This window comes from Delphinus delphis, chromosome 1 (assembly GCF_949987515.2).
Source record: "Delphinus delphis chromosome 1, mDelDel1.2, whole genome shotgun sequence".
Classification (NCBI taxonomy): domain Eukaryota; kingdom Metazoa; phylum Chordata; class Mammalia; order Artiodactyla; family Delphinidae; genus Delphinus; species Delphinus delphis.
This window is the reverse complement of record NC_082683.1, coordinates 96,237,186-96,262,870: the sequence shown is the minus strand read 5'-3', so window position 1 is coordinate 96,262,870 and position 25,685 is coordinate 96,237,186. Positions and strand designations below refer to the sequence as shown.

Genomic DNA, 25,685 nt, shown 5'->3' with positions numbered 1-25,685 from the left:
CCCTTCGGCCCGGCTCCCCGCCTCCCCCGAGCCCAGAGCTCCTCCCACTGCAGTCCGGCTGCCACCTAAGCGCTCTCGACCCCTGACCTCTGACCTGCTCCCGCCCCTTCTGGCAGCTCCTGTTGCCTCGTCCCCACCAAGCTGATCGCTTTGTTGCTGGTTAATTGTGGCTGACTGGAGGCCGGGGAAGAAAGAGCGGAGAGACAGTGTCGCTAGGAGGAGGCTGCCCCCTCCTCCCCCAGACACTGTGTTAGGGCCTCCTGACGACTCCGCCCCCAACTGGGCCCAAGATCCCCGTGGTCTCTATGCTTGCGGCCTCTGTCACAGTCACCGAAGCCCCCGCGGTGGAATAAGGGACCCGGCGGTCTTGGGCAGAGAAGCATCTCCTGGTTTAGGCGGGCGGAAGGAAACCGTAGCCTTGGCGCTGTTATGGGTGTGGGGCAGGTTGCCCTGAAAGATCATTAGGTTAAAGCCGTGGCTTATTAGGGAGCCACGGCTTAATAGGCTTAATAGGTTGCTATTAGGGAGCAACCTCCTGGTTCTACTGTTTCACTCACTGCAAGCTGACTTTGCCCTTTTCCTGTCTCATCTCCCCTCTCTGACCCTGAGCTCTTCCAGTCCGGACTGCTTTTTCACCTTAATAGCTCCCACAGTGCCTGCCTCTGAGAACCTGTTTGCTAAGTGATTGAGAAGCTGCTGTACCCAAAACATTAGGCACTAGACCGACTTCATTGGCCTCATCCCAAGAGCAATGTCCAGATTCATTTTTTTAATTTGTTTTTAAGTCCAGACCTCTTCCACATCTTTAAATTAATCCTCTTTGTTTTTAATTAAAAACAAATTTTTTTTTTACAGTTTCAGGCAAGCCTCCATGTCTGTCCAGATCACCGTAAGAAGGATTTTAAAGCAGAAATGCAAGGTGATTAACACACCTTCCCTGGACACCTGTGCATCATCAGTTTTCCAGATCAGGCAGTACCTGGCTATATTGGGAGAAACAAGACAGGGGCTTGAGGGTGCTCTGAGGAGAGGTTAGAATAGAAGCCCAGTACAAATATGGGGAATTCTTATAAGCAAAATCTTGTCATTAATGAAGTCAGAAAACCAAAATAATGATGACGATCTGTGATCTGTACTAACATGCAGAAGAGGTAAATAGCGTCCTGACCTGTAGTCAGAAACGCTCATTCGCTGGTACCCATTTTGTGTCCAGTCTCCCTACCCCTTGGGCCTGATGTCTGCATTTCAGAGTTTAGCTGGCTTTGAGTTTGCTGCAATAGAAAACAGATCTCCCACTTGTGACTGGGAAGAGAAGACCCAGGACTGTCCAGAAGCTGGAGTGAGGAAGGAAGGACCACAGCACGGTTATTAAAGAATTGACTGTAATGAATAGCTTTAAAGCCCCATCTGGTTGTGTCCTGGCAAACTCCCTTGGGGTCTCTCCCCCACTTTCCATTCTTCAGGCTGGCTGAACTCAGTCATTCCAAGAAAAGGGAGAGGTTGTTGGGGGTGGGTGGGAGAAGTGAAAAATACCATCCCAGCATCCCGCTCCTAAGTCATTTGTTCATTCAGTAAATATTTCTTGAGTACCTACTATGTGCCAGAAGCTGTTCCAGGCCCTGAAAATCAACAAACAAAACAGAGCCCCTCCAACCTTGCCCTGGTAAATCTCCACCCTCTTGGTGCTTTCACTCTGTGCTGTTTGTAGATGGTGAGAAGCATGTGGGGAGATAAGTGGAGGGAGAAAACTGCCAGAGAAAAAGGAGGACTGATCAGGAGGTCAGAAAGCTGGGGTCGGAGTAGGGGAACCCAGGAAGAGTCACTGAAAACAGAGGGCCCAGCCTGGGAGAGGCAGCGGGGTGAAAGTGCACTGGGTGGGAGGCCCCTGACTCAGCACACTGCCCGGATCCTGGAGAAGGGAACTCAGCCAGGCCAGAGGCCTCCAGAGAAGACCTCACCACTTGCTGAAGGCTTTATCCTGGAGCTCTGGGCTAACCTGTTACCTGGGCCTCTGTGGAATTTTCTGGAGGATTCAGCATGCCGCAGCTGGCCTCATAGGGCTTGTCTCCATCAATTCTGTATGTATGAGGTCCTGCTATTTCCGAAAAGCTCAGAACCCAGGAAGGAGAGAGCCCCCCCCCCCCACACCAGACTGCCATGTGACAACCTACTGTGGATGGGTGGGTGCTGCCCCCTGGTGGTGCTAGGAGACCCTGCTCCAGACCTCACTGGGCTGCTGTCTTGGGAGAAAATGGGGCTGATAGGCTTCCGGTCAATTCCAGGACCTCAGGTACCTTTTCCATCTGGGACTTGGCCTGATCTCTCCCTTTTCATTTCCTCCAAGATCTTGATGACCAACAGGCTTAAGCAAGACCACGAAGCAGTCACAGCTGGAAATTCCGAATTCCACAAACTTCTCTCCCTTTTCTCCACTTTCCTCCTCTGGATGCCCAGGTTTCTTCCAGCTGTCTGGAAAGAACATCCATCTGGGAGCCAGTTCATGCTGAAGCGTCAGTCACAGTGGGTTTTCCTCAACAGGAATAAAGGTATAGCAAAGAAAAGGAAGAGAGCAATGTTTGATCCCAGAGTGGAACGGATGGGGGCTCTGTCTAGCCTTTCCAGAGCCCCCTCATATGAGGCCCTTGCTCTCTGAGAGCTGAGGCTGATCTGGCCAGTGGGAGGCTTGAGAGCCTGACGTCAAAGCCATTTACCCTTCCTGTTTGCCCACTGGGAGCTTGGTGTGGGGCTCAGCCACTTAGAGGTGACAGAAGCTAGCCAATTTCCTCTCCATTTTTCTTCTGTGGACTCTGCTTGTTTTGAGGGGCTCCAGGCCTAGGAGCAGGCCCAATGGCTGCCCAGGCAAAGTCCTAGCCATTGATACTCACACCTCCCCCTTTTGGTATTCCAGCTCCTGCCAAGAACCAAACCCTCTTCCCTCAGGTCCGGGTCAAGGAGCCAGCATCCTTTCCCAGCCTTCCCTGCTTCCCAGACTGGTTAATTGAATTGCTTTATCAGTCATCATCTTTGGGGCAGAGGGTGATAGAGCTTTTCCCCTCATGGAGAGAGAGCAGGGAGGGTGAGAGGAGGCTGAAACCTCCCATGTGCTTATCACTTCACTTTATCCTGCCTCCCACCCCCACCCCCAGGCAGCCTGTGGAGACTTGCAGTCTCCAAATCAAATGCTGAGAGCCTTCCCATGAGGGGTCTGGGAAGAACCCAGACACAGAGGACAGCCCACGGGGCCTTGCAGAGGTCAGCTAGAAGGGCTCGGCACAAGGGACGCAGGTAGGGCTGAGTTGCTGTGAAAATCCTCGTGAAGGTGTATTTGGGGCTCTTGGGGAACACCAGAGATGGACTTTGATGGCCCAACTCTTAAAGGGAAATGACCAGAAGGGTACAGGCTACAAGCTCAGGACTGGCCAGGACTCAGAGCCCCATAAACCATGGACTTGGAGTCAAAGGGCTAGAAGGGACCTGACTGTCAGCTCACAAGCACATTCTCCTTGACAGATTCCAGCCCTGTGGAGCCGCAGTGAGTGCTGGGAGACTGAGCTGGGCCTGGGCTTGGGCCAAGGGTCAAGAAGGATATTGGGCCCACATGGCCTCTGAATGTAGCACAGTGTTCATGGGATCACAGGATCAGGGCAGCTAAGGGGACCCCCAGAGCCCTCCTGGCTCAAGGCTGCTGAGATAGAGACCCAGGCCAGGTGCAGAGAGTGGGAGCACGCGTGCACACACGGTAGCTCAGGGCCCAGCTGGCAAGACTCCTTGACACTCAGTGCTTCTCCATCTAAAAAAGTACAGCTTCCTCCCACCTGGGCTAAATTCCAGCAAAACTGGCTTATTCCATTAGAGTGGTTAATTAGTCCTGATGGGTCCGGTCCCCTCCAGCGGTGTCCCAGGGAAAGGAAAGCAGTTGTCTGGAGAGGGAGACCAAAGTCTGGCTCCTCTTGGATACTCACGAAGCCCAGGGATTCTTCCCTGCTTGGGGCAGCCCTGGGAAGAACAGACAGACCCAGAAGCCAGCCAGCTCCGACCCAGGGAGCCCCAGGGTGGAGCTCTGCTCTACAGCTGGCACCGTGGCTCGCTTGGAGTAATCCTAATAACGGTTGGGTGGTTGTTGAGCGACACACATGGTCTTCTCCCCATTTCCCAGGGTTTCCTCCCATGTAAGACCATGTAAGTAAACGCAGCAGTGTGCCTGGCTCCGGTGAGTGTGACAGTGACAGGACATGCCAAGTCAGATTATTACTGCTTCTACAAGGCAGTAGAAGTACGAGGCAAGAGACCCCTGCCTGACCTCCTTTGTATATTCCCAGCGCTTAGCACAGTCCTAGGCACTCAGAACACTTGGTTTATACTTGATGCATGGAATCAATGAGGCAGTGGGGTGAGGGTGGGATGAGGGTGGGAGAAGGTGGGAGCCCTCCCTGTCAGCATCTTGCTCTACTGGAGGGTGCACTGGATTGGGAGAAACCCAGTCTTTGACCCCAGTTTTGCCCCCGCTTGGTTGACGCTCAGATCGCTTCCAGCCCTTTGACTCCAACGCCGTGGTGTATGAGGCTCTGAGTTTCCCATCTCTGGGCCGGTTTCTCCAACTATTCTGCGAGGAGGCTGGGCCAGATATGCACTAAGGTTTATATTCCGGTTACTGTCGCTATGAAACAAGTTACCCGAACTTCGTGGTATAAATCCAACAAGTGCTGTATTTTGCTCATGATTTTATGGGTCAGAAGTTAGGAAGGGCTGTCAGACGGTCCTTGCTTAGAGTTCTTCACGCAGCTGCAGGCAGATGTCAGCCGGGGCTGCAGACGTCTGAAGCTCAGCTGGGCTGAATGTTCACCGTGGTGTGTGCATGTGGCTGGCAGTTAACGCTGGCTGCTGGCTGGGAGCTTGGCTGAAGCTGTCAGTGGTACACCTGCAAACACTCGGCCTCTCTGGCACAGGCTAGTCTCAGGGTAGTTGTACTTCTTAGATGGTGGCTGGGTTTCCCCAGAACTCCCAACGGAAGTGGCATGACCAATTCTAATCTAGCCTCAGAAGTCACATAGCATTATTTCTGCCATACTCTGTTGGTCAAAGGAAGGTTTTGCTCACCCAGATTCCAGGGGAGGAGCATGGACTCCATTCCCTTGAAGTGTTAAAGAATTTGGGGCCTTTTTTTAAAAATGCCTCCGTATCCCTATGGTCTGTAGAATCCTTCTCCTCTAGCCCAAGGCCCTGTGGCTGGAGCTGGCTCAAACTGTGTAGCTGTTTATGCCTGTTTGTTGGGGGGAGCATGATGGTGTGAGGGATTGGGGAGACACCCACACTTCTGATACTCCCTTTCCTTAAAACAGTGCCTTCTCTCCCCTCCTTCCTTGGCTTCTTTGCGTTTTAGGCTTTCAAACTAGCTCTGGGAGAATGACTCACTGCAAGGGTGATGGGGCCCCCAGAATGAAGCAGGCCCCATGGACTTACTCCAGTTGCAAGAAGGAAGGAAACTAATATTTAATGAGCACCTATTATATTCCAGTTTGGAAAGAATTCTATACTGGATTCCAGTAGGTTTTCCAGAAAGAGTTCATTTTTTCCTCCCAACATCTCTGCAAGGAAGCGTCGTTATTGTCATTCTCCCTATAGAAAGTGGAGGTTCAGAGGGTTCAGGGACTTGCCCCAGGTCATAGGGTTGGTGATAGAGTCATGATTCAAACCTACTTCATGCTACCTGCCCCGGGCAAGCATGCGTCAAAAGAAGTTGTCTCCGGGGCTTCCCTGGTGGCGCAGTGGTTGAGAGTCCGCCTGCCGATGCAGGGGACACAGGGTTCGTGCCCCGGTCCAGGAAGATCCCACATGCCATGGAGCGGCTGGGCCCGTGAGCCATGGCCGCTAAGCCTGCGCGTCCGGAGCCTGTGCTCCGCAACGGGAGAGGCCACAACAGAGAGAGGCCCGCGTACCGCAAAAAAAAAAAAAAAAAGTTGTCTCCCATGCCCCCCTCACGCCCTCCTCTTCCTCCCTGTCTGCTCTCTATACCCAGGGCCCAAGCTCAGCCATTCACTTCCCCATCAGAACTTAGCTGTTTGTGCCCCACTCAGGCACCAGTGACTGAAGATCTCTGGCACCCTGGAATAGGCCTGTTTCATGGGCAGCCACAAATTCTTTGGCCCCTTTCCCATCAACAAGCGGGATCTGTACGTCCTCCCATTAACTCTGGCCAGATGCTGTGACCCACAGAATATGACAGAAGTGTCACTATGCCATTTTCCAGGCCCAGGCCTTAAGAAATTGACAGCTTCCATCTCCATCTCTTGAATCGATCTCTCTGGGCACCTTGAGCCATCACAGACAAGTCTGGCCGCCCAGAGATGAACTGTGCTGTGGAATCCAGTTGTAGACGCTCATCTGGGGACAGTCTGAGCCCAGGCTGCCAGCTGTTCTCACTGAGGTGCCAGCCATTTGAATGAATGTGAGCGAGGCTGCCTTGAACCCTCCAGACCAGCTCATCTGCCGGTTGAATACCACTGAGTGACCTCAACTGCCACTAGAAGAGCCACTCAGACAAGCCATACCTGAATTCCTCACCCCCAAAATCATGAGATATAATAGAACGGTTGTTTCAAGCCACTAAGCTTTGGAGTAACTTGATACACAGCAACGTGGCACTATCTCATTCAATCCATTCGTTATACCTATCTTACAGACTAGGAAATTTAAGTTCAGAGGGGTTAAATAACTTGCCCTAGGTCTTTCAGGAAGCAGGAAGCCTAGCTGGCATTTGAACTTGAACTTGAGAAGTCTGACTCCATAACTCCCTCAAACCCAAGCATTTGTGATATCGCTTTTTAGTGGATCTATGTGTCCCTCCTGGCGGGAGCACTGGCATTTCAACCCAAAACATTACCTTTAAACAAATAATTGGATTCATTTTCAAGGAGTGATATTTTTAGCACCAAGACATTCCCTGTTTAAGAGATATATGGGGAGATTTGAAGATGGGGGGGCGGGGGAGGAGGGGTTCCCTTCCCCAAACTCAGGACAGTGAGCGCTGCTGATTTATTTATCTTTGTGTATCCATAGCTGGCACAGAGCTTGTTCATGGTGGATACTTAATAAATGTTTGTTCAAGAATAAATTAGCCCACAAAAGAATAAGTGATGGAGTTGGACTAGACGGGTAAGTGGACCAAGACCTGGAGAGAAAGGTTTTCCTGCCATCTGGTGGCTATTCCTGGAACAACACTTTCTTCTCTGTGGCAGGAGAAGGAAATGGAACGTTCCTTGGGGGACTTTGGCGGTGTCAGGTATCAGGTAGCACCATTCTAGACTGGAGTAGAGTGCCGTGTGGTGGGGCCTCCCCCAGGATCCATACTTCTTGTCTCTTCCAGTGTCTGTGCTCCTGGAGGGTAAGCAAAGAAGTAGTGCTTCCCTACCCCCAGGTCATTCTGTTCTCCAGAGCTAAGCATTCAGTAGGTGCTCAATAAATACTTGAGACTGAAATTTGTGAAAATAGGCAATGAACAGTCTCATATTTCACCTTTACCTTCTACTGAAGTTTGCAAAAAAGATAGCTACCTTGAAGAGAGGGGCTGTTCTCCCAGAACTTAAGTGGCCTGCTCCTGGCAAACCCTCAAGTCCCCAGCCATCCCCCACCTCAGTCTCAGGCCTCTGGACACTGGCGTCTTCCCACCCTCAGCCCCTCCCACCTCCCCCCTTGCAGAACTGACAGGCCTAGATGGCTGTCTTCCTGGCAGTAAGGCAGGGTCGGAATTTTCCCTACGAGGTCCCGTACACGGACACAAAACACCATCCTCACATCAGACGAAGCCTCATTTGCCTCATCTGGAAAAACTTGGACAACAGCATATCTCCCTCAGAGAGCTGTTGCTCTGTGACCACACGAGCTTAGATGTGTGAAGTACTTGGAATCCGTAAGGCTTCCTACCAGTGTATGCGGTTACCTGTCCTGGACAATTCCTAGGAAAATAAACACATGCCCCTCTTCATCCTCCTCAGCCAGACAGCCAGACAGCCAGGCAGCCCCCAAAGTCCCACAGCGGTCCTCACCAACCCACCCCATCCAGGCTTTCAACCCAAAGCCGCCCTTGGGATCCGCAGCCTCTCCTATCCCCTCTCCCTGATCCCAGAGCAGGTCAGAAAGGCAAGAGGGGGTTGGTAAGAACAGACACTTTATTGTACACCATGGGGGGTGTAGAGAGGAAGGAGGGGCTCCAGGGGTGACAAAGCCTCATCCCCTCCCCTGGGCTGAGTGGTCTGGACCCAGGGCTCTGACCAGCATGGGGCACGTGGACTAGAATTTTTCTGAACTTGCACCAGAACCGAAAGTGACACCTGGCATGTGTGCATAGGATGAGAAGGGACGCTGGGCCCTTCTCCCCCATCCCCAGTCATTAGGCTCCGGTGAAGGGGCAGCAGGCCCCCCCAGTTTGGGGGCCTGGTGGGCGCTCAGGGAGTCGGGTGCGTCCCAACATGTACTCCAGTGGGAGGGGGGAGGTGCAGCTGTGAAGAAGCTAGAGGGCAGCCCCCTCCCCATACTAGTGCAGGCCTGTGTGGGCCTGGGACCACACAGCTTCTGGCCCCCAGCCTCACGGCCCGTAGGCTGAGTCAGGAGGGCCTCTCCTAGCACTAGTCCCCACGGACTTTTTGCTCGAGGGCAAAAGCCAACCTGGCTGGCATCAACCTCTGTGCCCACCCGTCCACCCATCTGGGCCTCAGGCTTCACGTTGCCTCAGTGGAGTGGGCTCCCTGGGCAAGAAGCTGGTGACTGGGGCTGGAGGGCGGGCAGAGGCAGGACCAGCCACCAGGGACTCTTTCAGGTACACCCCTGGCCTGCCCTGCTCTGCCCCGGAGTCTGCTCTGTCCCCTGTGGGCACTGCATGGACAGCACCGAAGTCAGTGGGGTGGGGACCCTGTGCTGGAACATAGGGCCTGCCCCTCTCTGGCCACGTCCTGCTCCTCCAGGGAATCTGGGGCTGGATCTCTCTCCGTCAGATGCCCTACCTGCTCTCGACCCCATCGGCCCCATCCACTCCCAGCTCCCCTGAGGAGTGAGCAGAGGTGTGTGTGTGTCAGAAGCACAGGGGAGGGGCGGCTGTTCCCCCTGAACACGGTCAGGGATGTCTCAAGGACAAACACAGGACAGAGGCGCGGTGAGATGATGCCCTCTTGGGGTCTCACCATCTTAAGGAACCCAGCACTTTCCCCGGAGCTGAAGACATTGTGTCTCCAGTGGGCACAGAGAGAAAATAAAATAAATGTGGGGACTTCTCCCACTCCCCTAAGATGCCTCATTCCCTGTTTCTGGCAAGCCCAATGGGGGGAAGGCAGCGAGTCACCAGTGAGAGGCATGTGCCTGTCCCAGGACGCGGGTTTCCCACGGAACCCTGCCCTGAGGCCTCGCCTGACGGAGCTGAGAGGAGAAGGAGGTGGCAGGAGGGCAGCGTGGCCTTCAGGAACGTGGTGAACACGGGGATCACAAGTCAGCACCCTATGCGCACCCACACCCACATATGTGCGCGTGCACACACACACGCACACACCAAGCTCAGGGCCCTACGTCTAACGGCAGAGATGCAGCAGGACAGGGCCCGGCCTACGGCAGCCGGCTACGAGCACTACCCAGCCCACGAGGACCAAGCTGACGGCCCCAGCTCAGCCGCCCTGTCACAGGCTGGCGTGATGGGGCCTGGTCCAGCCACACGCTACAAAATTAAAAATATATCAAATATACAATGAAAATAGATCTTTACAGCACTGAGGATGAAAATAGTCCACCAGCCACAGTATAATATTGGGTTTGTCATTTAACAGCATTTACACCCACATGTACAGATTGAATATACAATAGAAATAGAATATATAGAGTATATATAGTAGTGTCTCTCCTGGGGCCTTGCTTTTCCTGTTGCTATTTCTGCTTGGGATTAGGCACAGGGCCAGGTAGGAGGTGCTGTCAGGTGAGGGGGCCTAAGGCGTGATGTGGTGTCCCAGAAGCTCATGTCTTTGTGGAGATGTGGGTCTCCCCCTCCCCCCACACACTCAGGAAGGATGGGTGGGGCTGAGAGGGCTGGAAATGGGAGCACGTGTGGGAGGAGGACGAGGAACGGAGGTGGCGAGTGGACCCCAAGGGGGGCGGGGAAAACCAAGGGACTAAGGGGTGGAAGAGGGACCCCTGGGCCTAGTGTGTCCCTCCCAGGGCTGAGAGCAGTCAGGGGCACAAGAGTGACTCAGGACCCTTTGTGAAGGAGCCAGGCCTGCCCCTGCCCTGCCCACTGCAGCTCGCAAAGATGGAGGTTTGCTGTCCCAGCCAGTCTTCCTTCCTCCCCACCCCTCCTTCCTTCCATCCACCCATCCTTGCATCCTTTCATCAGTCCATTCATCTCTCTGCAGACTCCTGACCTCCAATCAGGTTCCAATCCTCTTAGCCTGCACTCCGAGGGCGGCCCTCTTCCGGGGGAGGCAAAGGTAAGCGTGGGTGGGGTGCCGCAGGGCTGGGCCCCAGGACAGAGGCCCGGCCCTCCCCCTGGGCAGCTTCCAGTGGCCACAGCATGGCCTGTGCCCCCCACACCCCGCCACGGCCCGGGCGGCTTGGGAAAGGTTTCCGAGGTGTCCACACACGACGTGCACACCAGGTGGCTGTGCTTGTACAAGGAGAGGGGCGGCGGCCCAAAGGGGCAGTGAAATTACCTCCTTCCCAGGTGTGAGCCCCTGAACTCCAGGGACTGCCGCTCCAGGGCAGAAGCTGCCGCTAGCGAGAAAGTCGGGCCCCTGGCGAGAGGGGAGGGGGTGTGCTTCACAGCTGTGCTCCAAACCATCTGACTTGTGCTGTGAGCCATCAGGTGTGCTCTAGAGACCTCTCCTCTCTCGAGGACAGAGGCAGAGGCCACGACTCTGGGCTCCCGGATGGGGGTGTGGGGAGAGGGCAGGCTAAGCTCTAATGGAAGTGGGAAAGGCTCTGGGGCCAGTCACTGCCCTACCAGGCAGGATGCGGGAGGACACACCCCCACCCCAGGCAGGGCCAAGAACACTGGAGGGTCCACCTTGAGCCTGGGGCCAAGGAGCCCCCTCATCCCACCACCCCCGCTGCCAAGGCTCATGCTCTAAACCAGAGGGCACCGTCTGCCTCACCAAACAGAACTTGGGGATTTCTGCAGACTCCATCCCAAAGTCTAAGCCCTGAGTCCTGGCACCTCTGCCCCATCTCCAACCTTAAACTGGGCACCTCTGGAAAGGGACACCCCACCCAACCCATCCCTGAGCCACCACCACTACCTGGCAGCACAGACCTAAGGGACTCCGAGACCTAAGAACTGCAGGAGAGAGGGAGTGTGGAGTGACCCCTGGAGTGGCCACTTGGAGTCTCCCCTGTGCTGGGAATCGGGACGTCTGGGCGGTTCCAGTAACTCAGCTGTAGTTTGGTAAGGGGATCTCTGAAGGTTAGCTGGGTTGGGGGCCTAGACTGGGGGACAGAGCTTCTCCCAGCCCCCACTCAGATCTAGGAAGCAGAAGTCGGCTGGGACTGGGGTGGAGGATGAGGCAGGGCAGAGCCCCTCCCCTTGGGCAGAGGGCCTGGCCTGGAAGGAAAAGCCAGGCTGGGACACGTGGGCTGGCTGGGTGTGGGAGGCGAGGCGGGCAGGGCGGAGCGGTGGTCACAGCTCCGACTCAGGGGTGCTGGCCAGGAGGTAGCCACTCCCATAGCGTCCATTGGGGTTGCCACTGGTCTCCAGGGGCGATGTGCTGCCGGGCCCCAGGTAGGAGCGGTGAGTGGGCATGGGGGAGGGCGCCTCACTGGGCACCTTGCTGAGGATGAAGCGGGTCTCGTCGTTCTCCTCCAGGTTGGAGATGTCCTTCATCATGCGGCCCTTCTTGTAGGACACGGAGAGGGTGTTGGAGCCGTCGGAGAGCAGGTGGAAGTGCCGCAGAACGAACACCACAGGGATGGGCAGGACAGCCACGACGATGAGCGTGATCAGGAGAGCCATGGCCCAGTTAGGGAAATACAGGTAGCGCTCGGCAGCCTAGGGGTGGACACGGGTGAGGACTCCTGCCCGCCCTGCCGCAGCCTCACCCTCTCAGACTCCAGGACAACTTCCCCGCCGCACTCATCCTGGCCAGGCACTGGCAGAGATGGGGTTCATCAGGGGCTGCTCCTTGGGGGAGCTGGTCCCCTTGGCTAAGGGCCTGAGCCTCCCTGGGTCTCAGTTTCTGCACTTGTAAAAAGTTGGGGTGGTTCCACTCCATGGACTCCACAGGGAGAGAAAACATGGGTTAGAAAGACTGGACAAGTGCGTTCACCTTTCTGACCCTCAGTTTCCCCATCTGTGTGACAGCGATAACACCACCTCTCTCTTTGGGTTGTTGTAAAGGTTACAGATCAGCTGTGCAAAGCCTCTGGCAGGGTCTGGCACCGAGTAGTTGCCCTATAAGGGGTTATCTCTACCACCTGTGGCATTAAAGGCCTGGGAAGATGCCAATGGCCCTGGGGTTTCAGGCCCCCGCCTCTCACCTCCTCCTTGATCCAGGCGCTGTAGCCCGGGGGCGTGACCCCCAGCTGGATGATGCTGGCCGTGGTGAGCACAGCCATGCACAGTGGAGACACGAACTTCCACATGTAGAAATAGAAGCGGTAGGGCTGGAAGCCCAGCATCTCCGTCAGCTCCTGCATGAACCTGCCAAGCACAGCGCAGGGTCCAGAAATTGGCACCCTCACTATGCCGGCACATGCCCCCCAACCACCTCCTCCAGGAAGCCTTCACTGACCAGTCCCTCCCTCCCAGGCTATTACACTCTTCGCATTCAATACATTATTCTGTGGCCCCACTGGCCTCTGAAAAGGCTCTGTTGTCCTCCCCTAACTTCCTCTGACTATGTCACGTCACACCTCACTCAGGGATATGATACAGCCCACAGGACACGCCCTGGGCAGGCGGACAGGCTCCAGAGGGCTTTGCTGGGCACCCAGCCCACAGCTGGGTGCCCAGCAAAGATCTTGTACAAGACCCACAGCTAGATCTTGTAACTTAATGCAGTAAAAATAAAGTACACGTATATTACTGTATCACAGATTTTAAACATTATTTTGCTAATTTTCAATATAACTAGTTTCCTATATAATCTTATATATTTTATCTTGTGCATTAAAAAATAACAGTCTGAGAAGGGGTACGGGGCTTCACCAGACTGCAGAAGAGGGAGAGCCTTTCCAGCAGCATGTTCTAACCCCGGCTCACAGGGTCGCTCTCTGTCTTATCAGCCCGTTCCCTCCTGCACTCTCCTAGGAAGTAGATAGCTGTAGCAGGGCCTGTGAGAGTCTGATTCTGAGACCAGGTCTAGACATCGGGGTGGGTCAGGCTGAGTGGGTTAGAGGAGCCCCGGGCGTTGCTGAGTGAGTGAAAGGACTTCCTGGGGACACAGATTTGTCCTGAAATGAGGAATGAGGCCAGGGGCTGACAGTGTGTATAGGTTTCCCTGAGGCTCAGGCTACGAGACCCAATCCTTTCATATTGCTGAATTCTCTTACCCCCACCCAACCCCAAACTTAGGGCCCAAACCACACATTGTCTCACACTCCTTTGTAGCTCACTCTAGAACTATGAGTCAGGCTGCTGAAGTCAATGGTTTCTTTGAGGGCAGGGGCCTCTTGTGTACCCACCAAGCGCTTAACGAGCTTGACAGAATTCTGAAGAGTTGGTACCCAGGAAAGATGCTATGGTAGTTTAAGCCCATTCAGGATGATGCCAGCGCCTGAATCCAGAAGACTCATGTCCCCAGCCTGGCTCTCTCTCTCATCAGCCCAGTGGCCTTGGACAGTCGTGTCCTCTCTCTGAGACTCAGTTTCCCTAAGTGATCTGTAAGGGCACTTTCTGGCTGACATTCTGACTCTGTGATCTCCTGCGCCACTCATGAGCAGCCCTGGGAACACAGCACTCTCCAGGGAGTCATGATGGGTGGGATAGACCCCTCCTCCTGTCCCCAGCTCTCCCCCATGTCCCCCTTACTTCTTGGTTCCATAGATCCAGGCCACAGCGACGTTCTCAAGGATGACGATGACGGTGAGTGGCAGGGTGGCCGAGTAGTCATCAAACATGGTGACAAAGTAGTTTCCGGAGCGCTGGACGAACAACAGCCCCACGAAGAAGGCAAAGACACAGCAGCCCACTACAGAGAGCCGGGAGGCCGGTATGGGGCCAAAGGTGCAGGATGGGTGGTGCCCCAGGGCTCTTAGGGGCACCCAGGTCCCTCCCCATCTCACCCCTCCTCACAGCAGGCCTGCAGCCCACCCTCTGGTAGGCCCAGCCCTGCATGGAGGTGGGGAGGGGGTCCAGATGCTGAGGTTCTGAGCTCCTACTCTACTAGGCAGGGAGCACCCTGGGGCTGGGAGTGACAGGGATGGAACAGGGTGCAGGGCCTGCACGGAGGAGGCCACCCCTGCTAAGACACCTCAGCAGGCCCTTGGGAAGAAGGGCAAACAAACCAAGAAAGAGGTCTATCTCCCAGCCCAGGTTTGGCACAGATGCCCAAACAGCCTTCTCCCTTCCGGCTCTGAAGTGCTCTTCTCTGGGTGGCGTAGCCAGGCTCCAGCTGTGTGCCGGGTTGGGTGGGGGGTGGGGGGGGGTGGAGCTTTCTAAGTATGGAGTCATGAATAACCCAGTGGGAACCCAATCTTTCTACAGTCAGAGTCACAACCTGTTCACTGTTCCCCTGGACAGCCCACAAGCCCAGTGGGGGCTGCCGGGAGGAGTTACCTGTGAACATCTCCTTGGGCACCTTGAAGGTGTCGATGATGGGCGTGGTGATGCCCGCCATGGTCCCGATCATACTGCCCAGGCCCAGGTTGATAAGCATCAGGAAGAACATGACAGACCAGAACGGGGAGGCGGGGAAGTGCGTCATGGCCTCCGTGAAGGCGATGAAGGCCAGGCCTGTGCCCTGCACGGACTGAGGGTGGGTGCGGAGGGCGCGGCTGAGTGAGGGTCCACGCCCACCTGGGGGCCCCCTGCTTCCTTATCTCTGCCCTCAGAGCTTTAGGAATATAGCTGTTCCCTCCTTCACAGAGATCCCCGCCCCCCTAAATCCTCTTGCTTTCAGCCAGTGGGTCTCAAATGTGAGTGGGCATCAGAATACCCCCCAGGGAGTAAAACATTAATTCAGGACTTCACCTGTGGGGCCTGGAATCTACGAGTTGTCCAAGGACCCCAGGTGATTCAGATGAAGATGCTCACTTTTAGAAACACACCCAGCTCAAGACTCTCCTCCTCTAAGCAATGCAGCCGCCCCCAGCTCTGAACGCCAGACTTTACCGAAGTGGTCTCAGCCTCAGCTGCCCAATGGACTCATGTTGGAGCCTTTTAAAAACACTGATGCCTGGGTCTCTCCACGAGGACAATGATTTGTTTGGCCTGGGGGTAAAGCTGGGTATCAGGGTTTTATAAAGCCCCCAGGTGACTCTGATGGGCAGCCAAGGTAGAGAACCACTGCTTTAATGCCCAGGTCCCTGCTCACAGGGAACTGACCACACACTGTCCGCTGACATCACTTCTGTGCTATCCTGTAGTGTCTGCGGACTGAGAGGGAACACCTCCCCAAACTGTGAGAGTGTAGTCCTTGTCATTTAGATGTTATCAAGATTGTATTATGTAAAAAAACTGCTACGGGGACTTTCCTGGTGGTCCAGCGGTTAAGACTGTGCTCCCCATGCAGGGGGCCCGGGTTCTATTCCTGGTCAGGGAACCAGATCCCGCATGCCGCAACTAAAGCTCCCTCATGTCGCAACTAAAGATTCCACACACGGCAACGAAGGTCCCACACATGGCAACAAAGATCCCACACATGGCAATGAAGATCCCGCATGCCACAACTAAGACCCTGCACAGCCAAATAAATAAATAAATGTTTTTTTAAAAAGCCTGCTACCATCCTACTTCTTTTTTTTTTTTTTTTTTTTGCGGTGCACGGGCCTCTCACTGTTGTGGCCTCTCCCGTCGCGGAGCACAGGCTCCGGACGTGCAGGCTCAGCGGCCATGGCCCACAGGCCCAGCCGCTCCGCGGCATGTGGGATCTTCCGAGACCGGGGCACGAACCCGTGTCCCCTGCAACGGCAGGTGGACTCTCAACCACTGCGCCGCCAGCGAAGCCCTACCATCCTACTTCTATTCAGAGGACCCGGCCACACCTGTGAGAATGGGGCAGGGTCTCAAGCAAGGGCGCCGTCCTTTATGCTGCCAGTTACCTGGGGAAGAAACCAGGGCAGGGGTGCCCAGACATGGCCCTTTCACTCTTGATCACATGGGAAGAGCTCACAGGCGACACAGTCCCTCAGCATTAGGCTGGCGCCAGTAGAATGCAGCTGACTTTTTCACGAGCGCAGGGAAAGCGTCATCTTCCCTGGCTCCACGGAGAAGGGGAGGGTTGATCGAGGCTGACTGAGAGGAGCTGGCTCAGCCCCATGTGAGCCCTGGCACCAGCTGGATCCCAGGACCCCGTGGGTATGTCTCTCTCCTGTTACCCCTCCTAACAGAACAGTCACTTTGAAAGTTTCCAGCTGTGCAAACGGGGATAGAAGCAAGGTGTCCAGACTTGGGCCTGCACGTTAATGAGGGGCAGCATTGCCCTGCCCTCCCCAGGGGCTAAGGGTCCCTGTGGCAGTGGGAGTGGGGCAGCTGGGGGAGGGGCAGAAGCATCAAGATTTGAACCCTGGCTCCCCTACTTCTTAGCTGTGAGACCTCAAGCAGGCTCCCAGCTTACAGGCTGCTCGCCTGTAAAACAGGAGACAACGTTAATACTCGGCTCACGGCTCTGTCACAAGGGCCCAGGGGATAGACAGCAAAGGGCAGACGCTAATGTAAACACTTACTCTCTGCGTGCTGTGTCCAAGGCACTGTTCCAAACGCATTACACATGGCAGAGACGGGTGCGCAGGAAACCCATTCAAGACACGTGAAAGCCGTCCCCGTTCCCGCTGATTTCTGGGACTTGTGCACCTGCCTCGTCTTCTCAGAGACTCAGCCTACCTCAGGGCAGGGGTTTTGGCCAACACCTTCCCTCTGTGCTTCTCTGGGCACATAGTAGGTCCTCACTTATCAAGTAAAAAAATGAGTCCCTGGAGGCTTTCTGCACCCAAGCTCCAGCCACCCATGGCTTGTCTCTGGGTCTTGCACTCCCACACCTGCCTTTCTGCCCATCCTGGAAGGACAGCCTGCCCCATACCTTGTCCAGCTCATCCTCCAGAAGGCAGGGGTCGAGGCCCAGGGCTGAGAAATGGTCCTCCTTCACGGTCTTGATGACCTTGTACATCTCCGCGTAGTCCTTAGTGGTCAGGTGAGAGAAGTTGACGTGAGGAGGGATGAGGGCCCGGCTCAGGACGTCTGTGTTGAGGTACCCCAGGATCTTCTCGGCATTCCTGCAGCACAAAGGGAAGGGTAAAGTCAAAAGGTTTAAAACAAAAAAATTGAAAAAAAGGTAAAAAAAAAAAAAAAGTTCAGGTAAAAAGGCAGGACTGGGCACCATCCTGGGGGTACCTCCTAGACACCCAGGCAGGATGCCTTGGGCATCGACGGAGACATCTCCGAAGCTGTCCCTGTGGTCCAGGGCTGGGGACAGAGAGCTCCTCTGATCGCCATCGCCCAGCGCGGGTGGAGGGGGACTCTCCCAGGGGAAGGTGGACGGCGAGAGAAAAGGACAGGAGGAGAAAGGGGCCACCTACTCGACCACACACTTCTCGTTCATGATGTTGGCCTTGAAGCCCAGCACAGCGAACACCACGAGGGTGGCCAGCACCGAGGTGAAGAAGTTGATGAAGGACACCAGGGCGGCGTCGAAGTGGCAGTTGTTGTCCTGTTTGTTGTAGCTGGAGAAGGCGATGACACCCCCAAAGCCTAGCCCCAGGGCGAAGAAGACCTGTGTGGCTGCCTCCCGCCACACCTGGGGGTCCAGCATCTTGTCCAGCTGTAGTGGGGGAGGGGCGACCATGGCAGGGGAAGAAAAGAGACACAGAGATCATGGCTTAGGGAGTTCCCTGGCGGTCCAGTGGTTAGGACTCGGTGTTTTCACTGCCGTGGCCCAGGCGCAAACCCTGGCCGGGGAACTAAGGATCCTACAAGCAGGCGGCGCAGCCAAAAAAAAAAAAAAAAAAAGATAACGGCTTTATTCTCGTGCAGTGGAATTCCCACCACACCCCAGTTCCTCAGCCTCACGGAGTCCAGAGGCAGCGTGGCACAGTGGTAAAGAGCTACGTGCGGCCTGGGCAATTCCTCTAACACCCCCTGAGCCTCAGGTCTCCTATGGGTAAAACACAGATAGCAAGAGCATCAGGAATCTAAAAAATACAACAAAGTAGTGAATATAACAAAAAAGAAACAGACTCACAGGTATACGGAGAACAAACTAGAGGTAATCAGTGGGGAGAAGGAAGGGGGGGCAAATAGGGGGAGGGGATTACGAGGTACAAACTATTGTTTATCAAATAAGCTACAGGGATATATTGCACATCACAGGGAATATAGCCAATATTTTATAATAACTATAAATGGAGTATAACCTTTAAACATTGTGAATCACTGTATTGTATACCTGTAACATATAATATTGTACATCAACTATACTTCAATTAAAAAAAAGAGTATCAGTTTCAGATGATCGTTGTGAGCCAGGTAAGATAAAATAAACGCTACATGCTTACATAGTAAGTTTTCGGTTAATTTTAACTGCTATCGTTGCTTACCATGGAGCTATCATACCAAGGAACATCTTCAAGGCCATCAGGAATGATGTGTAGGGCAAACTCTAGGGAGTGACATTCACTTAGACTATAGTGTGAATGGTGCCTCCTGGAGTCGTGCAGTATACAGCCTGCACAACTGTACAAGACAACTAAGAACACAAACGTCTCCCTCCTCCACCTCAAACCATGAAAAAAGATACCAACCTCTCCCTCCTGCCCACCCAAACTCCCTTTTCCAAAAAAGAAAAAAACCTTAAGTTCATTCATACACATCTGCAGGCCCTAGATCACAGAAGAATCACCCCCAACCCACCCAGCTTGAAGCACAGAACCCAGACACTTCCTGGAGAGGGGAGCCCCGACCTGACCTGTCCATCTGCCTTCAGACCCAACAGGCGCCAGGACGTCCACAGTATCTAGATGGCTTGGGGCAATTTCTAAACGCGTTTCATGTCTGTTTTCCTTTTACTGTTTGTTCCTCAATGCAGGGACTAGGGCTTGGGTCCAGCATAGGGTTTTAGAGTCAGAAAGACCCAGGTCTAAGTCTGACTCCCTCTTTAAAGAGCTGAGAAGGCTTAGGCAGGTGATAGTGCCTGTTTTCTGAGCCTCCTGAAAAATGGGAATAATAACAAAGTCTCCCTCCAAAAATGATTCTGAGGACCAAATGTACAGTCTCAAGTAACACCTGGCTCGTAGGAGCATTTAATCCTGACAAAATGCCTCTGACCTGCTCAGGACAGAGGTGGGTTTGGGGTTCTTTGGGGTTTTTTTTTGTTTGTATTTTTTGGTGGGGGAAGGAATTGTTATCTACATTTAGAAGAGTAAACTAAGACCCAAAGGGGAAATAACTCACTCGAAGTACTGGAGCCAGCCAGCTGGGGCAGAGGAGTTACTAAAACACAGATCGGCTGACATCGGGCCATGGCGCCCTCCTGGCACCATCTCCTGACTCAGCTGGTCTGCCGCTATACTCCTCAGACCACTTTCCCTTTGGACCTTTGCTGCTGAGGTGGACCCAAGTGACTTCACTCCAAACAGAGGAGGGAGGCAAGGAGCGAACTAGAGAATCTGCTACTCACCCTGTGGGCACAAGCCCCAAGTGGTCCCGGCCCGGTTGCCCCTGACTGCATGCCTATAAGAGAGTCTGTTCCTTGTGTGTACAGTAAAGTGATGGGCTTAGGGTCCATCCAGCTCTAATATTTCAGTCCTAACATCTAGGACAGAGGCCCACCATCTCAGCAGCTTCCCAGGCGTGTCTGAGCACCAGGAGTCACTGCCCAGCTGAGAAGGCGTTGGCAAGCTTGGAGGCTGGCAGAGCGATGGGCTAGGGGAGGAGGAGGGAGAGGCATTCCAGGGGAGATTACAGTCCCTCAGTCCACACAAAACAGGTAAAGCCATCTCTGGCCCACCAAGAAAGCCCCGAGCCCAGACCTTAAGGAGCCAAGAGCCCCTTGTCATTCATGAGGAGGTGACACCCTCCCACCCCCTCCCCCTCGCTGTACACTCAACAGCTGTAACGTGTGTGGGCTCCCAGTGGCTACGACATGCAGCCACTCGTCCATCAAACCCTGAGCACCTACTGTGGGCCAGGCCTGGTACTGGGTGGTGGGGAGCCACGAGGAGCAATAGGAGGCAAGGTCCCAGCTCGCGTGGAGCTGACATTCTGGTTGGAGAGATGGACATTGGTCAAATGACCCCATAAATAGAGCTAAGTTGCAAAAGTGACAAGGGCTGGGAAAGCCAGGTGCCTAACGCTGGGAGATCCTGTGATAGGGGGATTTGAGTGAGTTAGGAAGTCAGGGAAGGCTTCCAGAGGAAGGGATCTTTGAGCTGCCCTTGCTAAAGGGAGGGAAGAGCATTCAGGCAGAAGGAACAGTGTGTGCAGAGGCCCTGAGGGGGGACGGAGGAGGACACCCTCCTCACACAGGGAGCTATATGTGTAGGGAAGCAGAGAGGACAAGGCAGGAGTGGCACAGGCGAGGCTGGGAGAGTCAGAGGAGTCACAGCAAAGGCCCGTAAGGATCCTTGTCTTGACCCTAAAAAGGCACTTAACCAGGGAAAGCACAAAGGGGTGTGAAGGAGGAGGGAAACAATCGGATGGGCATTTCTTAAAGAAACCAGTGGATGCAGCAGATCTGCGAGGAAGCACATCCTGGGATTCAGGTGGGAGGTCATGGTGGCGTTGCCTAGGGTCAGGGTGGTGAAGACAGAGAGGGTATAGCAGGAAAACACAAGTCTACCTTAGTGACGGACTGGAGTTGGGGGGCGCTGGAAGGGGAGATGCCAGGGTGACGGCCACAGCCCTGGCCTGCAGACCTGAGCCGGTGGATGTGGAAACAGCAGAAGAGGGGTCAGTGTTGAAGGGGTTAGAACAGGGAAGATCAAAGCATCCCTTCTAGAAATGCTGAGTTTAACGTGTCACGTAAGGTAGATAGCTAGTGGGAAGCAGCCGCATAGCACAGGGAGATCAGCTCTGTGCTTTGTGACCGCCTGGAGGGGTGGGATAGGGAGGGTGGGAGGGAGACGCAAGAGGGAGGGGATATGGGGATATATGTATAGCTGATTCACTTTGTGATAAAGCAGAAACTAACACACCATTGTAAAGCAATTATACTCCAATAAAGATGTAAAAAAAAAAATGATATCTACAAGGAGATGTCAAGCCAGTAGTTAGACAAATGAGTTTGGAATTTCGAGGAGAGCGCTGAGCTGGAGGTATAATGTGTGCGTAGCAGGTGTACAGGCAGTGATTGCCCTGAGGCTGTGGATAGAGTGAGAAGAGGCAAGAGCCTGGGGCAAGTCAACATCTGCAAGTTTAAAGCAGGGAAGAGGATCTTACAGGGAGGGAGAGGAGGCCGGAGGAAAAGCAGGAGAGGGCTGGATCACAGAGGCCATGGGAAGAAAGGCCGCCAGGGAGGAGCGGGGACCCCTGCTATGGAGTGAAAGATGCTACAGCCACGAGGTCATGGGTGAGCTTAGTCGGAGCTGTACAGGGAGCAATGGGGCCAGAAGACAGAGAGGAATGGGGAGAGTTGAGAAGCAGAGGGGAGGAAATGGCGGACACTCTGGAGAAGCTAGGCTGGAATGAAAGACAGGGCAGTATCGGGGGAAGCCTACGAAATCTGGAGTGTTGCTTTTTGATTTGTTGTCTCGTTTTTGTTTTTAATGCAGTGACTTGACGATACCTAAAGCTGATGGAAGGCAGCAGACCTAGAGGAGGGAAGAGGAGCTATCTGCCATAGGGGACCCTTGAGCTGCTCACCTGGGAGACGACAGAAGGAGGACAGGATGGGGCAGCTGTGGGCAGGGCTGTATACATATTGTTTCTGTCTCCGCCATCTAAGGGAGTTTTCGTCTTGGTGGCTTCTGTTTTCCCCATAAAGCAGGAGGCAAAATCAACTGTTGGGGGTAAGGTGCACTGGGAGGAGAGGTCAGAAGGTTCAGACAGTGCAAGGGGTTGAAAATGTTCACCATGGAACACAGGAGAGAAAGATGGCCAGAGAAATGGCACAGGGTCATTCCACACTGTTGAGGGCCCGCTTGCAGTGTCATCTTCTTTACAAAAGTGGTACAGACCTGCATCTCCTCATCTAAAAGCCTTGGGACCAGACTGGTTTTGGAAACCAGTTTTGTTTCCAATTTTATCGTCGAAAGGTAATATGGTGCATATGCCACGTAATTACATAACACCCCCCATGGGGTCTGGGGCAGCACCCTGTAATCAGACACATTAGTATTTCTGCAGCAGAATATGAATATTCACACCAAGTGAATCGATAAAGACTATAAATAGTCTCACATCTGTTCAGGTCATTTTGTCGCCAAATGAGTTCTGGGAGAAAGAAAAAAATTTTTTTTTGTTTTTCAGGGCTATTTGGATTTTGGCACTGTGCATAAAGAAATAGGCGCCTATACACGCTCCTAATAGAAATCTGGAGATTATTTTAAAAGGGAGAACAAAATAATCATAGTTCCACTGGGAAAGGACTTCTGTACCTCCCTTCTCCTGGGTGGGTTTTTGTGTTTTTTTAAATGATCCTCTCAGAAGGTTCCAGAAATGGGTAGATTACTTATGTCTGGAAGGCGTGCTGGTATTCACTGAAGTTCACGGATGTCAGTCATGACAGTCCTACCAATCCGCTGGAACCTCAGGCTAGAAACCTGGACCTAGTGGGAGGGCTCTGGGTAGTTTGCAGAGTTCCAACTAGGAGGAAGCATAAGAGTTTGTAAGAAAGGGCCGGTTGAAACGGGCATAGCGCTGGCAACGTCGTTCGCATGTTGAAACATCTTTCATGGTTCCCCCACTGCCTGCCGGCAAATCTTTTTCCATTCTGTGTTCTGAACATCCTAACCACTCTTCAAAAGCACCATGGTCTTATACTTCTGGCCTTTGCCCAGGCTGTTCCCTCTGCCTGGAATTCCCTTCCACCTACTCACTTTCTGGTGAACTCCTATTTATTTCTCAAAACCCAGCACAAATATCACCTGCTCTTTGAAGCTTTTCCTGACTGCCTCTGGTAGAGCTACTCGTGGTGCCTGGACTCTCACAGTTCTTGTCCATACCCGCATTTCAGGTTTATGTGTCTGTCTTCCTTTCCACACTTGGTGCTTGTGAGGGGTGGAGCGCATCTCCTGTTCATCTTTGTGTGAGCAGTGCCTGGCACGTAGGAGAGGAGGAAAGACTGGGGGGCAAGAGAGAGACAGACAAAGGCTGACCTGTGTCCTCGAGGTGAGCTGATCAGGAAGGACCACGCCAGGGGCTATGAAGTTGTATAAGCCTTTTTGTGCTAAGATGCAGTCTTCTTGGATCTTCTTGGAAGATCCTTAGGACCTTAAACTTCTACTTTCTAAAACAAGCCTATTTCAATGCTGGCTTCCTTTTCATCTCCTTTCCTTCTCTTCTCTCTCTCTCTCTCTCTCATCTTGAAGTAATTATTTCCTTTCTGATCTATGTCAGTCATTACCAAAGTTTTTACAGAAAGGTCTGGGCCGTTTATGAGACTCAAACACATGTCATCATTAGGATTTTCACCACTTCCTAAGCCTAAAACTAAGATGTGGATAAATTCCTAGGCCCAGGCACCATCAGGGCCCATTTCATAAATGGAGGCGGCCACTTCAGGGAGGACACCATAATCCCAAACTGTGCCTGAGAGCTGACCCTACAGCATGCGGGATTTCTCAGAGGACAGGGTAGGATTGCCTTACATGCAATGATTTTGGACGGAAACAAAAACTGGTTTTTGTTGTATGTTAAGATGGTATTTAATTGCTGTTATTTCAAAAACTGTTTTTTGTTGTATGTTAAGATGGTATTTAATTGCTGTTATTTTTCCACTTTTAAGAATTGTAGAACATTGATTACAAAATGTACAAAAGCGGAGAGGATAGTGTTATGAACCCCCATGTACCCACCACCCAGCTTCAACAAGTATCAACACACGGCTAATCTTGCTTCCTCTGTATCCCCACCCTTCCCCCCACCCACCTCTAGATTATTTTGAAGTAAGTTGATGGATCCAAATCTGACATTAATAAGCCCCCAGGAAAGCAGCTGAGAGGGCCAAAGCTTGGCCTTCGTGTGAATGGTCCCTGGGCATCCCCCCTTCCAGCCTGCAGTGTGGAGGGGCACTCTTGCCGGTGCAGAGGACCGGAAGCCCAGTGCACATCTGGGGGTAAAGAGAGTCAGGCACCTTCAGGACTGAACGCCCGTGTTCCCTGAATTTAAAGGGGCTCTTTGAGGATTTCATGGATGATAGTGTCTGATCTCCACAAGGTCCTGATCATAGCTTCAACGGAGGATGAACCCAAGACCAGACCTCAGGAAACCCAGTGTCCTTTCTGGACATCAGGATGTGACCGCAAGAAAAGAGGTGGGAAACGGGCTTTCCCCACTGAAAACAAGGCTCAAACCTGCCTCAGGGTGCCCACCCTGAAACAGAGCAACGGCGTCCTGCCTTCCCTTGGCACACGGCTGAGTCACTCCCTCACGCGGGGAGCAAGGTGTTCCACGGCATTTGACTCAGCAGCATGAAGATGCTTTTTGAATCGACAAGCAGCTGCTGCGCCCTAGCCCGGGCTGGTGCGTGACAGGAGCGCACGTCGCCCTGCTTCTCAGCACAGACGGGCCCGCAGACGCCAGATGGCACTGGGGCACCTGGTTCCCACTGCCCAAGAGCAGTGTCACCTTCATGACGGAGAAGAAAACTAGCTAATGCTCACCATGCACTCCCTGCACCCCGAGACAGTCCTATATGCTCTCCTGACGGTGCGGTGAGGGAGCTGCCGTGGTTCACCCCATCTTGCAGCTGAGGAAACTGAGGCCACAAGAGGCCAAGGAACTTGTCCTCCCACGACTGAGTGATGAGCTGGGATCTGAGCCAGACTGTCCAGCTCCAGAGCCCACCACTGGGAACAAGGCTGGGCTGCCCTCACCACCCTGCTCAGAAGCCTTAACGCTAGTCGCGGGGGTCACGGAGTTCCTCCACTAACCGCTACATCCGGGCCTTTGCAGGGACCCCACTTCTCCTGTCTGAGGGTGAACGCACACCCCTGACCCTGCGGCCTGTCCTCACCGGGCAGGACCACTCACTCGTCTAGACCCCAGAGGCCGCAAAGAAGATGCCCGCAGCTCCCACACAGCTCAGGTTGTGCCAGGCCCCGCCCTGAAAAATTGGTGCGGCTTCCATCTTACTGATTATAGGTTACGTGGTTTAAAACTCAAAAGGCATAAAAGGGTCTCCTTTATCTCAACCCTGTATTCCAGATACTCAGTTCCTCTTCCCTAGATGTAACCACAGTACCAGTCTCTTCCCTACCCTTCTAGTGATATTTTATGTGTATACCAGCAATATAGATATATGCACGCACACACATATACCCATGCGCACACACACAGGTCACACACGTGCATATCTACGTGTGTATGTATTCCTCCCTGTTTCTTCCCTACTGTCCACCAGAGATGTCGC

General features: G+C 53.6%; 1 protein-coding gene across 1 annotated transcript in view; it reads right to left on the bottom strand.

Annotated features, from left to right (window-relative positions):
* Positions 1–8,153: 8,153 nt before the first annotated feature.
* Positions 8,154–25,685, bottom strand: part of SLC6A17 (solute carrier family 6 member 17) — a 51,786-nt gene continuing 34,254 nt past the window's right edge. The window contains exons 7-12 of the mRNA XM_060026905.1: positions 17,698–17,939; positions 17,202–17,394; positions 14,741–14,933; positions 13,994–14,153; positions 12,502–12,664; positions 8,154–12,013 (exon numbers count right to left, since the gene is read on the bottom strand). Of these exons, the coding sequence (XP_059882888.1) occupies positions 11,645–12,013; positions 12,502–12,664; positions 13,994–14,153; positions 14,741–14,933; positions 17,202–17,394; positions 17,698–17,939 (1,320 nt within the window). The 3' untranslated portion in view covers positions 8,154–11,644. The remainder of the gene's footprint in view (positions 12,014–12,501; positions 12,665–13,993; positions 14,154–14,740; positions 14,934–17,201; positions 17,395–17,697; positions 17,940–25,685) is intronic.